The sequence below is a fragment of the Nestor notabilis genome, unplaced genomic scaffold (genome assembly GCF_000696875.1).
Source record: "Nestor notabilis isolate BGI_N333 unplaced genomic scaffold, ASM69687v1 scaffold1546, whole genome shotgun sequence".
NCBI classification, from domain to species: domain Eukaryota; kingdom Metazoa; phylum Chordata; class Aves; order Psittaciformes; family Psittacidae; genus Nestor; species Nestor notabilis.
Genome location: NW_009931452.1, coordinates 87078 through 101195, shown reverse-complemented (window position 1 = coordinate 101195; position 14118 = coordinate 87078). Strand labels below are relative to the sequence as shown.

General features: G+C 37.9%; 1 protein-coding gene across 1 annotated transcript in view; it reads right to left on the bottom strand.

The window, feature by feature from the left end:
- The window catches only part of CRISP2 (cysteine-rich secretory protein 2), a 42401-nt gene extending 28960 nt beyond the window's left edge, over positions 1-13441 (bottom strand). Inside the window, exons 1-6 of the mRNA XM_010015907.1 lie at positions 13382-13441; positions 11872-11991; positions 11316-11403; positions 10439-10584; positions 9643-9737; positions 8800-8888 (exon numbers count right to left, since the gene is read on the bottom strand). Of these exons, the coding sequence (XP_010014209.1) occupies positions 8800-8888; positions 9643-9737; positions 10439-10584; positions 11316-11403; positions 11872-11991; positions 13382-13441 (598 nt within the window). The remainder of the gene's footprint in view (positions 1-8799; positions 8889-9642; positions 9738-10438; positions 10585-11315; positions 11404-11871; positions 11992-13381) is intronic.
- Positions 13442-14118: the final 677 nt, after the last annotated feature.

The window sequence follows — 14118 nt, the reverse complement described above, 5'->3', positions numbered from 1 at the left end:
GATGTAAAGCTAAGAGCGTGGGATTCCCTGCATCTTGCATGGTGGTAAGTCTCCCCAGAATGAAGTGTGGCACATAGGTGGAAGTAAATGGAGGAGCACAAACAGCCTGGGAAGACCCAGTGAATTACTTCAATGCAACACCTTGAGTACACATAGATGGACCATCCCAAAATTTCCCCTTCTTTTCCTTTACTGCTGAGGACTGTGGGATTAAATGCACTGATTTGTACAGTGCTTGGGATCTCTTGCAGCAGCAGGACTGCATTCCTAAATAAATAAGAACTGTCGTGTCCCTCTCGCTGATCTGCATTACAGACTGAATTAACAGTAGATGAGCTAGACCCTGCACATCTGTCACAAAGATGCCCCACTCCTGGGGAAGCTGAAGAACTCGTGATGCTCAACGTGCCTTGTGCATCTTCTATGCTGGACACCCACGCACTGGCATTCCCAGTGATCCCATTCTCCTGTGAGAAGTGTTTATTCCCTCTTTTTGGCCATTGGGAGAGCCAAATTACATTTCCAGAAAACTTGGATACCAAATGACTTCCTTTTTGTTTAGTTGGGAGAAGGTATATGAAACATAAGGAGGAAGTTTGATGCACACTAAAAGATTGTGTTTTCCCTGAGTGATATTTACTGATCAAGGTCTGAGTGACAAAGCCCTGCTGAGCTCTGCATTGCCTAACAGTCAGAGAGGTCACAGAAGAATAGACAGGAAAATCTTCCTATCCAGTGATGACATCTGGTCTTATCATAGCCCAGCCCCAGGTAGACAAAGCTCAGCTGTTGAGGTAGTCTCTTCCTCATCCTGGGGATTTATTATGACTGCTGTATCAGTCAGGTGATTTTCCCTTTCTTGGCAGTTAGAAATTCAGACATGAAGACCTCAGCATTTTCAAAGGAAGTGCTGGGAGGAGATGTTGCAGAAAGCTGGGGTGAGCTCAAAGGTCACTTCCTACCAAACTGGGGGGATCTCCACCACAAGCAGATCTTATCATAGACATGAGCCTGTTGGATCTCTTCCCACCCACAGCCCTGCCTTTCTTATCCTTTCTTTTTAATTCCTTTCCTTCACAATACATCTACATGATTGGGATTACAGGCTCACAACACCACCTTACTCTTGATAAAGGAGGAATTGTGCTGGCTGAACTGGGGAAACAGATGAAAGGAGATAAAAGAGGAGCCCAGGTAGCTCTTCTGAATATATTCCTGGGATGTGGCAGATATCAAGCCGTCTAATATTTTCCCACTGTTGCTGAAGGGGACTCTATTCCTTTCTGTGTTTGCATGTTTCAGTATCAGGCAGACCATGGATAGTTTTTTTGCCAGGTTAGGAAATGGAATCAATTCAGTAAGAAGGAATCATAGTGGTGTACACTGGGTATGATCTTCCCTGCATAGGTGGTAACCTGTGTAGCCATCCCAGGTAACTTTGCTTCCATGGTGCTATCAGAGCAGCAGTAACAGCAAAACTTACAGAAAAATTGACAGAAATTGTTTGATATTGCACTTCTATTAAATAATAATTACAGTACACTAAATGATAAGCTATGGCCAAAGCGCATTATAGGCAGAGTAATAAATACACTTACAGCAGTTGACAGTCCCTACCACTAAAGTTGAGAAAGTAAGAAAGAGGTTTACTCTTGACGTGTTATGTAGAGTGCTGATTTGTGGACAGGCTGAATTAAACCTAGATTAAAGGATCTCTACAGACAGCTCTGGGAGAAATACAGCTGCTTAAATACAAATGTGTGGTCCTAACCACCTCTGATAGCTCTCTGCCGTACCAAGGGAAATCTGTAATCCTTATGCATGCTGCTTCATGGAGGAAGTAGGAGGATTAAAACCTTTTTTCCTATTAAATTGAAATGGGCCACTCCTTGCTCAGTCTTTTATTGCAATATGGATCTAATTTGGAGACATCTACCTCTTGTGCAAGGCACTGAGAGGGCAGTCTGAGGAGGATTTTGAGTGTCACGGCGGAATTTCAGGGTGTAAAACATCAGGTTCTGGAGCATTTCTTAGACCAACTGAGGGCACAGGTGATCTGTAGCCCTCATAAGATCTGAATGTGCCTTTTCTGAATATAAACCTCTTGTTTTCATTTACAGCTGCAAAATAACAAAATGATCATCTAAAAGTATGTAAAACTATCTGTAGATTATTCAGTTTTCTTTAAAGTTTGTCTTATCTTTCTAACCTGCACAGCAAGCTAAGGCAGTAAAGCAGGCAGACACTGCTGTAAAGTCAGGAATTCCATCTGAAAATGGCATAGAAAGAGTTACAACAATGTTCATTACTTTGTTGTATAACACTTACTTATATAGCTTATCTGTGGCTAAATGTAACAAAAACCAAAATTAGTAAGAATCTCTGTACAAGTAGAAAAAGCACTTTTCTGCTCAGATGATTAATATTTGAAATACAATACACCATTTTGTTAAGGTCATTATAAAGTCTGTTATGATTTTTATGGTGCTCTTACTCTTGCAGAACAAAATAAAAAACTATTATCTGATACAAACTGTGGACAGTGTGGTACTAGATATACCATAGTAAGCAGTGGAGGATAACACAGCCTCAGAGGAAATCTGTTTGCTAAAAGCCAATCTTAACCATGATAGGTTAAAAGTTAGACAAAAAGTGTGGAAGGACAAACTAGCATTGGAAGGAATTAACTGGGTGGGAAAAGAAACCCGAAATATTTCTTGGTCTTATGTAAGCTTACAATTACAATTAACTTCTCTGGGTTTACATGATTAAGTGAGAGAACATTAAGTCAAAGGTACATGTTCCTGCAAAAATGCAGGAAAAAATATACTAAAAATCAATGCATTTTTCTAATGTAACAATCAAAATCAGAAGTGTGAAAAGTGTAAGGGCAACTTCATTGTGGTATTATGCTCCCAGTCTTTGAACACTCACTGTAGCTTCTCTCTTTTTAGCTGTCATCCAGTTAGGTATAGCTGAAGAATGGAAAGTTTCATATACCATGCAATTTCACCGGCATGTGGCATGCATTTCAAAAAGTCAAGCTGTCTGTCCCTTCAATGCTTAGGACTTTCTTCAGGACTGTATTTGAATACTATGGGATTTTCCATACTTTGATCAATGCACTCAGGTATGCTTTCATAGCAGGACGCTGGTAGTGAACGCAGACCCTACATTTCTTGTCTTCCTCAAATATTAACAACATGTTTAGAGTGGAAAAGGGAAAAAAAAAAGTTGAAAGATACATTGAAAATAGTGTACAGGATGCTAAATTCCATTTGTATATTTTAAAACATTAATATTTGTGAACTATATTATCTAATAATGATGCCTCTTGCAGAAAACATATTTTTGCTTTTATGATATGTGCCAGGCAGAGCTTTGCTGAAAGCTGTCAGGCAGATTGAAAAAATAGAGCTGCCTCTTCAAATCTCATGAAAGTATGGAAAGATGCTCACTGAAGACATTATGTTATCAAAAGTCAGTTTTCAACGTTTTAGCTTAATTTATGAGATCTGTTGTTTTGTGGTGCCTGCTTTCAAAGATACACTTGTATTAAGCCCACATGATTGTCTGGTTACTAGCTCTGTCTTTTAAAATGTGGAGTTTGCCTCTTGGATGTTATTTGGAAATAAATAAATAAAAAGATACAAACAAAATTAAGTGGGGGGGGAAAAAAACCTACTCATGAGAAAATAGTATTGAAAAGAGACAACATGGGGTCATTCATTTTTCTCCTGCTTGATTACACCATATACTATTTGGAAGTTATAATAGGACTTGACAGTCTTTGGGATGCATTGCCATTTACTTAAAATTTACTTAAAGTTTATATCTCCTATAAAGCTTATTGGATTACTAGATAGTAGTGTAAAACATTCATTGGTTTAAGGAACGTTAGCTCCAAGATGATGGCTTTATTTAAAAATTAGAGATCCTTCTTGCAGTTATTTTTTCAGATGGACACACACTTTGTTTCTTTCAATTCCCTTTCACAGAGATCAAATGCTACTTTCAAGCATGTGCAACATCTTTTTCTTGAATTTTGGGAAAGAGCAGTTGCATCGTGCAGCCAGGAGAGAGTATAAAGTGAGAGGCAATCCACAGTCTCAGTAGGATTTTTCAAACCCACCACACATAACAAGACTTCACCATTTTTCCATCCTCACCATTGAAACACTGTTGTAACACTTTAAATTGTCAAATCAATCAAGGCTCTAGGCACACATTTAAAAGTGCGTTGCATGTTTTTGCTTTGCAGGTTTCAAGAACATTTCTTCAAGTTCTGAAAAGTAAGTGAATCAAGGCTTACAGCATGAGAGAGGTGTAAAGTACATCCGTCTTACAGCTTTCAGAAGACTGCATACATTCTAGGAATATCCAGAAGTTTCATAACTAATGATGATACGTTTTCAAAATGACATTAAAGTTTCTGTTTCAGCACTAAAAGATGTCATGACTGTTAGATATCATATCTGGGGAAAGAGCAAACTCAGTTCTGCCTGCCACAGTATTTTTCTACCTTCCATTAAAGGACATTATTTTTGTAACAGCGAGAGACAGGATACTGTCTTAGCTGAACTGTGCATATCATCAAGTTTTACTCTTCCTGTTACACCATTGCATAATTCTCACAGTTTAGAGGGGAACTAGTTCTAACCTAATTTCTGGTCAGGAAGTTGAGCTAGGTAGGTCGCTTCCAACTGAATTCTGTTTTCTATCCTGTTCTGTCCTGTCCTGTTCTAGTCTATGCTGTACAAGCCTACTCTATGATAGTCCATTCTAGTCTATTCTAGTAAATTCTAGTCTATTCTATTCACTTTTCCACAGTAAACCAGGGACCCATGATACAGGACATATTTCAGGCACTGTCCTAGAGCAGCCAGCTGTCTGCAGAGAGCTCCATCAGAAGTGGGTGAGAAAGAGAAATGGGAAAAAAAGACCATCTCCACAGGCCCTCCCATGGCAGCTCCCTGTCCTCTCTGGATTGTTGCTAAAGATAATAAAGGTTTCAAGGTTTTCCACCTGGAAAGGTGAAACAACCCAGGAAGAAGATGTGCTAGGATGAAGGCATGCTTTGATGTGGGGACCCCAGTGACCACAGGAAACTATCATGGACAAAGCACACTGCCTTGCAATACAGTTTGAAGTATATAGTATAATGGCTTTTAAGTCTTTTACCAGCACTACCTAGTCACAACATGACCATTTAGTATCAAAGTCAGTCACTAAACCTTTTTACATTTTCAGAGAATGTGTCAGGAAATAGGAGACCTGATACAATTGCCAGCATGCAGAACAGCCAACATTTATGAGGAAGGTACTGTAAGCCCTAAGTTAAATACTACTTCCTCCTAGGTGAGGAAAACATTCTGTGCCCCACTCATCAGCAGTAAGTCCCTTTGGAGACAAAAAGAATAGAAAATTCCTTGAAGCAAACAGGAGCAGATGAAAGTGTCTGTAGCACAACATAGGACATGTTGGGTTTCCTGCTCCAAGAATTGTTTATATCAATCTATCAGCTGTTATTACCCCTCCAGATCTTGTCTCTCCCAAGTACCAGTTATTCATTTTTACTAAACTGTGATAGATTATAATTCTGATGTATTTCTTACAACAGAATTGGCTCGTAATCTTTGTTAGAAGTAATCTAGAACCTAGGACTTGTTTCTGTCCAAGAAAATGCCCTAAATGTGCTTGTGGCAAATGGGAATGAGAAAAGCATTCAGTGAAGGTTTTCCAAACACTGGCAAAAGCTGTCTTCATCCATGATTGTGACTTGTGACTGGGGAGGGTCACGGTCATCACATGCAAGATCTGTGCAATTACCTCTGGATGAGGGACCCATTTGTCTATTGCAGACATCTAACCACATTGGCAAAGGCCTCTGTGCCTACACAGGAGCATCACGGATGTGTGTGTGTGTGTTCAACACTGTGTATGTGTCATGTCTTACTACTTTCATCTGAACCGCAACTCCCTAGTTTGCAAATGTCTTTTGTGGCTTTGTCAAACATGCTACCAAAGCCAAAACAACATCCACTCATCTGAGTTACTCACTGAAGAAAGTTTGGTTTGGCAAGATCAGCTCATGACAAAACCATGCTGGTATTTTACACTGCTGATTGCTAAATGACAGGTATACAACTTGCTCCTTTATCTTCCTGGATACCTAAATTAGCCTTAGTGACCTTTAGTTCCCTGGGGCTTCATGGGTGAGATGTGTGAGGCTGATTTTTACCTCATTATGCTACTTCTTTCCTCTTGTGAGTGACTGAGAAACCAGTTCTTGTGGTATGGGTTATGACAGAAGGAAATAGGTTTCTAGACCCATTATTCCTAGTAAATTACTTTTTTAGGAGTGTAGGTAACAGGTCTACCCATTTCCTTGCTAAACACTGGATTAGCTATTGTACTATCATTCTTACTTGGATGGGTGTTAATTATTTAAGAATGCAACAGCTCATGTTCCCATGCTCATATCTATGTCCTGGCATTCCTTAAATTACTAGTAGAGATGTACCCAAATGAGAGGGCTGTATACCGTGGAGGGAAAAAGTGGTGGAAATGTGAAAAAAACCCAACCAAAACAATAAACACTTTGAATTGTGAAATCAGGTTTCTAACTTAATGCTCATCTTTCATACTAGAAGAAATGCCACCAAAATGAATCAGTCAGAAATGTGTGTTGAAATTGCCACTGAAATGAATGAGTCAGAAATGTGTGCTGAAATTATTCTGTACTAAAGATTCTGGGACATGGAATCTTAATTATGACAGCAGCTTCCTTAATAAAGGAGGACAGACTGGGATGTGAAACCATTGTATGTGAGACTAAAACAATATTTAGTCCTATTTTTGACTGCACAGAAAATCATCTGCTTCCCAAAGGTTGCAGAAGTGGGTATTGCATGTTATTCATGCTAATGGTCATTTCTCTCTGAAAGAGAGTCTGAAGGAAAGCTGTTTGCCTGACTTCTGTTTTTGTCTAGTAAGTCTTCAGTTTCTCACATGAACTGTTTCTGGTTATGCTGCTAAAGGGTTGGGCTTCCTTTGAGACCTAATACTAATAAAGACACAAAGTTGGTGGAAGTTTACTAAATTTTATTCCATGGAAATAAGAAAGAATGAAAATTATAATGAATTGGTCAGTGAAGAATGAGTAATTTTATGACTAATACAGCAAAAGCAGATATTTAAAAAATAATATTTAGAAAACACCTCTACTTATTATTAAAAACAAAGTTTCCAAATGCAGTGACCTTCCCCCTTGGCTATGTATTATTGTGAATTAAGTTGGTTTCTCAGACAGTTCTTTTCATTAGAAGGCAAGTTTGGTTACCTGTATCTATGATAAGTGTAATCTTATATTCTAAGCAGGATCATTAATTTAAAGGAACTATAGTTTTGTAGTTTGTTTGTTTGTTTGTTTGTATGTTTGTTTTGTTTTACAGCTGAGCATTATATGGTGGAATGTATGCCAGCAAAAGACACATATTCTAAACTGGAATAGTACTAGTGGAAACTAGAAACACTATACAAATAGAATATATACATACATCCTCCTATAATTTTCTCTCATGTGAGCCACTGGACTGAAGTTAGTCCTGCATATGTGGGAGAGGCAGGATGGAATCTGTTTTCAAAAAAACAGATTCCATGCAATGGATTGAAAGCAATCACTGAAGAGAGAGCTGTCCAGGAAGGAAAAAGTTGGACCCATTATTTTATTTCAGTTTTGCATTGGCAGGAAGCAGGGCAATGAACTTGACAAAGCTACGGGTACATCCAGGAGACCTTGCGAAGTTAGTTGGAATAAACATCTTCAAAATTTCAAAGCTTGGCTGAAAATAAATTGAAATACAAAATTAATCATAAATGGGAAATGAAAACCTGCAACATTTCCTTTCAACACATTTTTTCATCAATAATTCTTTCCTCTGTAGTTTTTACCTCTTTGTTGTCATTTACTCCACAGAAACATCCAAAATCTTTGACCAAACAAAAATTCTAAATTTAGCTATCTCAAGGAGACTTCTCACTAAACTCGCAAAGTATTTTGAAGCTTTCTTCCTTTATAATAGAGCCCATGATGAAAAGTAGTTTAATTCCGTAACAGAAGATGGAAATTAACTCTTCCATTATGAGATTCGACCCATATGCTTTTATGGTCTGTTAGAATTCCTAAAACTCAGATTTGCCCCTTGCTCTTATCAACCATGTTGCTACTACTACTTGATCAGCCACCATAGTTCAAAGGAGGAAGAAGAAAAAAAGATAAAGAAGATCTCTCCTTTCCTGGCATTTCCTAGGTTCAAGGGTGGGAATTGAATCTCCTGGGTATGGAAAAGCACACAAACTGCAGCTGGAAATTCAGAGCTCAGATTTCTGTTTTACCATTACTATAAACATATATTTGATCCCACTTGCAGTCAACACATCTCTTTATGCTAGGAAGTATTCATGAGAGTTTCCATATGGAGAACCTGACACTGTCATCTTTAAAGAAAGTATATAGGCCATATGAATATCTTTATCCATGAAACGGAGAGTATATGGATCCCAATGTACACCAACCACTGTCTAACATTTGCCTGCCCTTGTAGACTCCTTCTTTGGTTTCACTCCACAAGGTGTCTCACCTAGGTAAAGCACCTAACATGGTGAAGAGTGGTTCATAATAGTGCTATTGGCCCTGTATTTGAACAAATAATTAAAAAAAATCATTTGCATAAGTTAATTGGTATTTTTTTGAAGCATCAACTTTACCCAGGTCATGATGAAATGCTTAGAACTTACTGCATAATCCATCCTCACAAGCATCAGGACAATCACCACAGGGTTCTCCTTTTTTGTAGGGTGTCGGAATTGAACTTATTAGATTCCCCCTGAAATATCAACATTAACAACATAAGCTATAAATTCACTATAACATGTCTGAGGATAAAACTTAATTATATGGATATATCCATGCATTATTTTATACCCAATCCTCAGTTTTTGTCAAACAATTTATATATACATATGTGTGTGTGTGTGCGTGTGTTAGGTTTTGGTAGTGGGGGCAAAATTTGCCTGGGAAAAGACAGCAGAAGCTGCCCCTATTTCAGACAGACCCAGTGCAAATTGCCTCCAGGTTGGACCAGGTCAAAGTGGGAGTGACAGAGCGGCTTGATGGGTTGCTGGTGGTCAGCTAAGGTCCACCCACCACAGAATATCGCAGTGTGAATGTAAAAATTAATTTTAGGTAGTTTATGAAAACACAACTCTACTTTAAAATTTCCACTGCATTTTTTGGTATTAATTAGAGTCTTCACAGTACTGTACATATTGACATGCCTTTCGGAACCAAGATTTCAAGTAGAATGTGGAAAATATTTATTTATCCATTTACTATTATGAAAAATAGGATTTTTAGGCAAAAGAAGTTTAATCTGAAAATCTATGTCACTTTCATATATTTTTACTTTTGCTCCTTTTGACTATTCTTTTGATGAATATGTTTCTGTCTTTTCATGTTCCTAATACAGTCTACAAACCTGTTCCGCAGCTATGGGTGACATGCCCTATTATAAATTTCATCACCTCCCAAATAAATTTGATAATGTAATAAGAAGTTCCAGAATCAGAATCAATACATACATGGGGCAGTAATGGCAGACATAGAAGTATTTGAATGTCCTGTTGGGACAGTAAGAGACAGCACATCCAATTTGATAAGAATTGTACCAAACCACCTGTAGGTATAAGAATAAAAATTAAGAGAGAATGAAAAATAACCATTTTTAAATCATTTAAGTACAAAATGCATTGCAGAAACATTTACAACCAATTTAAGTCACTTTATTTACCCTTTATAGTAAAATATAAGTCCTACCTTCCTGGAAAAACATTTTTTTTCTCTTTTACCCCTGAACCAAAGAACATTTAGGATATAATGGTAATAATTTATCACATATACATATTATAAGTTTGAGGTAAACTGTCTCGTTTATGCACGTTTTCATTCTGTATTCTGTGTTTCATGTAAGTGAAAAGATGAGGTTATCAGAAGCCATTGTCTAAGAAATTCTCTGAGTCAATGGAACTCTGTAAAGTGTAACAAACCTATTTATATTTCCTTCTTGATACTTTAATAACCCTTTTCTTCCAGTGTCTGAGCAATTTTCAGATGTTGACAAACAAAAAAGTTTCTTCCGTTTGTTTCTTCCTGAAGTCTTGAAATATCAGTATATTTACTCTTTACTCCATAAAGACACTTAGCCTATTTATTTAATTTTAATTCTGTGAATTTAAAAGTTTTTACCTTGTTTTGTCAGAATAACTCTCATATGACCTCTGTATTTATTCCCTTTAAAGACAATGAGAGGGTAAAAGTTGTTTAGCTAACATATAGGCATTTATTTTTTCTTTCTGAAATATAAAAACTGGCACCTACCTGAGTGTAATGCCCAATCACAGCACCTTGTGTTTTTGCTCCAGTTCCGTATTCAAAATCTTCCTTCTCATTGTACCAGGACTGAATAACATCTGACCATGAAAAAGGGCCAGACGACATGAAGAGATTTTCCCCACACTGTACATCTGAAAAGAGAAATGTACTGAGAAATGCATAAAAGGTATACGTGTGAGAAAAAGACAGCAAAGAAAGTATGGTTTCTATAGGAATTCTCATTCCAGATGGGACAACAGTGTGTTTTGTTTTTTCCCAGTTCAGTGACATCACCCTTTGTCAATACTGAAGTTGTCACTTGACCAGTTTGTAGCACGGCCAGCCTGTTTGGCTGGTAGTTGTTGACAGACCTTCTGAATGTCTGTAGATAACACCTGCACATGTACACCACAGATTCATGACTGTAATTTTGTTATTTGCAAGTTAGCAAATCTGGACCTTCACTTTTTGACCCTTCCTTTCCATACAGTTTCATCCAGCACATGCAGATTGGTTTCCGTTGTAAACTGGGTCTAGAATCATTTCTTTCTGATGGATATTTTGAGAGAACATGTTTTCTTACTATGTTTTTTTCACCCACTGAAGAAAATGAGGTATACCTCTGTAAAACTGATACAGATAGAATGAGAATAGGATTGAACTTTTCTCACTTACTGGACAAATTTTTATCTAGAATTTTGCCTTTGTCCCATGCACCAACAAAATCACATTGAATATTAATGGAATCACAACAAAAAAAAAAACAAAAAAACCCCACCAAACCCAAAATTACAACCAAACAAAAAAACCCAAAACAAAACCCCAAAACTGGTCATATCAGTAACACATGTGATATTATTAATTTAGAACATGTTTCACTTACTGGTTCTCCTCATGTTAGCAGGACTGTGACTTAAAGTACATTTATTTGCCCAGTTTTGGGCATTCTTTGCAGCTGGAGCATTCCATTCCTTAATGAAAGACGGAAATATTAGTCGTTCATACATGTATCAATTAATAATCCTTATGAAGGAACGACATTTGGAATTACACTTCAAATCAGGAAAAAAGATGTATAAAATCTTTTTCTTCCCCCTTTTGGAGTGTAGGAACAAAGTTACTATGCATCCAGGAGAACAGAAACTGTGAAGAATGATGAAAAACACATCAGAATATATCAACAATGCTGCGGCTCTTCCTTTTCCTTTTCTTTTTCTTCCAAAAGAAAGAGACATTGTTGTTCATACACCACAAAGTTTTCCTGACTATTTTTTCCACCTGCCTAGCTTTATGTTTCTCTTGGTGCTGGTCATGCACAATCCTTAAAAAAGCTCTGGAGAGTGAATTTGTGGCTAAATAAAATGTGACCTTGCATACAGCCCTGTATTTCTCATAGAGTCCGTTATACATTAAAAATAGATTTACAGCACACAACTTACCATCTTTAACATGTTGCTGGCAGTTGGTTTTACTCCTCTCCTGAGGGTATTATGTGTGTCAACAATAAGGTTTTGCTGATCTGTTCTGTCAGTTGACAGAGCGTCGAAATCTTCAGGTTCCTAAATTGAAAGAACATGTTATGTTTCTCTTTTTCATTTGAATGTAACTAAATCCTGTATCCCATCTAGTAGGAAATTTAGTCTAATAGGAAATCCCATATAGTAGGTATTTAGTAGGAAATACTAAAATACCAACATACTAACGTCAGTCAAGGAGATGATCCTTGTGATGGAGGAAGTACTGTGATATGCTTTGTCTCCTAAGTATCTTGAGGAGTCCTTCTATGTGCAGTAGCACTTTCAGTGGTTTCACAACATAGAGCTTCCTGTGTCATATCTGCCAGCCCTCTGTGGATGGCTGAGATATACTGGAACATCTCTTAAATTTAGGCTACTGGATCAGACTTATTTTACTATTATTGTAATTTCCTTCACAAGGTTTTGGGGAAATGGGATCTGAAAATCAGCTGAAGACATGAATGTGCTTATGATGTGTTCCCCTTCAGGAATCTGCTGTTTAATCACAGGATCGTCACAGACCTCCTGTGATACTTCATCAGGACATCTCACTGAAAAGCAAGTGTGCCTATGTTTTTTATGCCATAAATTTTCTTCTGTTCCTGCCATAACTAGTAGCATTTCTCAAATTTTTCATGTGTTTTCTAATTAAAAAGAAGCTGTGTGAAGAACTCAACCTCCTCTTTACAACCATTCTCACTAGACTGCAGCATGGAGAGCAGAAATTGAAGAATTAGGGGGAAATGTAGTCAATCTTTCAGTCACATTAGTATTTCTGAAGCAGAAGTAGCAAACTTCAGACTAAATATGGATTGGGAAGAACCACTCTAAGTATCCACTGATCATGTTAGTTCGTTTAGCTGTTTGAGGAAAACCAGTGACACATGTTGAGAAGATGGGACTGTGAGCAAAGAGAGAAGCACATAGTTCAGGACCTGTAGGATGATAAAGGGGGATTGTTAAGCAAGTGTTGCCTGTAAAACTGTGGGGAATTAACAGAAAGAAGTTTGGTTGGCTAGGTTGGTTGGGGCTTTGAGAAACCTGGTCTAGTGGAAGGTGTCTCTGCCTGTGGCAGGGGGATTGGAACTAGGTGATCTTTAAGGTCCTTTCCAATCCAAACCATTCCAGGATTCTATGTTCTTTGGACTATCCAAACTACTAGATCTGTGTATGGGAGCTTCTGGAAAATAGAGTTGTCTCTGATCCAAATCGTAAGTAACACTGAGTCTATAGACGGTTTAGTGTGCAAGTGTGGAACCAGTTTACTGCTTTGAAATTAAACAGACTTCAAGGATAAATGCTTTCCAGATCCTAGGTATCTAATTGGACTTTTTCTGCATATGATTAGTGCATAAAGGAAAAACCATATTCAATCAGACCACAAGTGCTCAGGTCCCATCCAGATTTTCTGAGCACAAAGTGTGCATCCTACCTCTCCATTGGACAGACGCACCACAGCTGTGAGACACAGGAACACCACTGGCAGAATCATCTCTGAAAAGGGGAGAATGAGGATTTGATTTTTTTCTACTGAGCTTTCATTTCTCTCAATACATAATGTGTCTTTCCGTGTATTTCCTGGCTTATACTCAAGTAACAAGGTAAGTTTTCTTTCTTTCCTCCTTCTCTCCTCCTCCCATTTTTAGAAGTAAAAAAATAGGTATATGAGTCAGGATTCAAAACCCTTACTTAATGACCAGCACTGTGAAGCCTTGCATGCAAGCGGGGGGAGAACTGGCTGGACCAGAACTGGGCTAGCTCTGTCTTCCTGGGAAAGACTTGTTGCAGAAGACTTTTTTGTTTTTATTATTTAATTTATGTTTTTAAAGACAGGTCTTGATTATGTTACAGGTAGTGTGAAATGACAACAGAAATGAGAGCTTTCTTGCGTTAAAGAAGCAACTACTAGGCCCTGGTCTCTACTCACTGAGAAGGCTCAAGGTGCCATACCAAACCACTACAGTGATACAGGAGGTAATGCAGGTAATTTCAAAGTTCAGGTGTCTGATTGCAATCAGACATAGGAGTTATATTCAGATTGTTTCTGCTTAGCTACCTTGGGTAGGCAAGCAGGTGATTAGAGTGGAATTTACTTATTTTGGCATTATTCCCAGGCTCCCACTCCAAGGGGGTTTATGGGCATGTTACCACAGGGATATATTGTTAGCT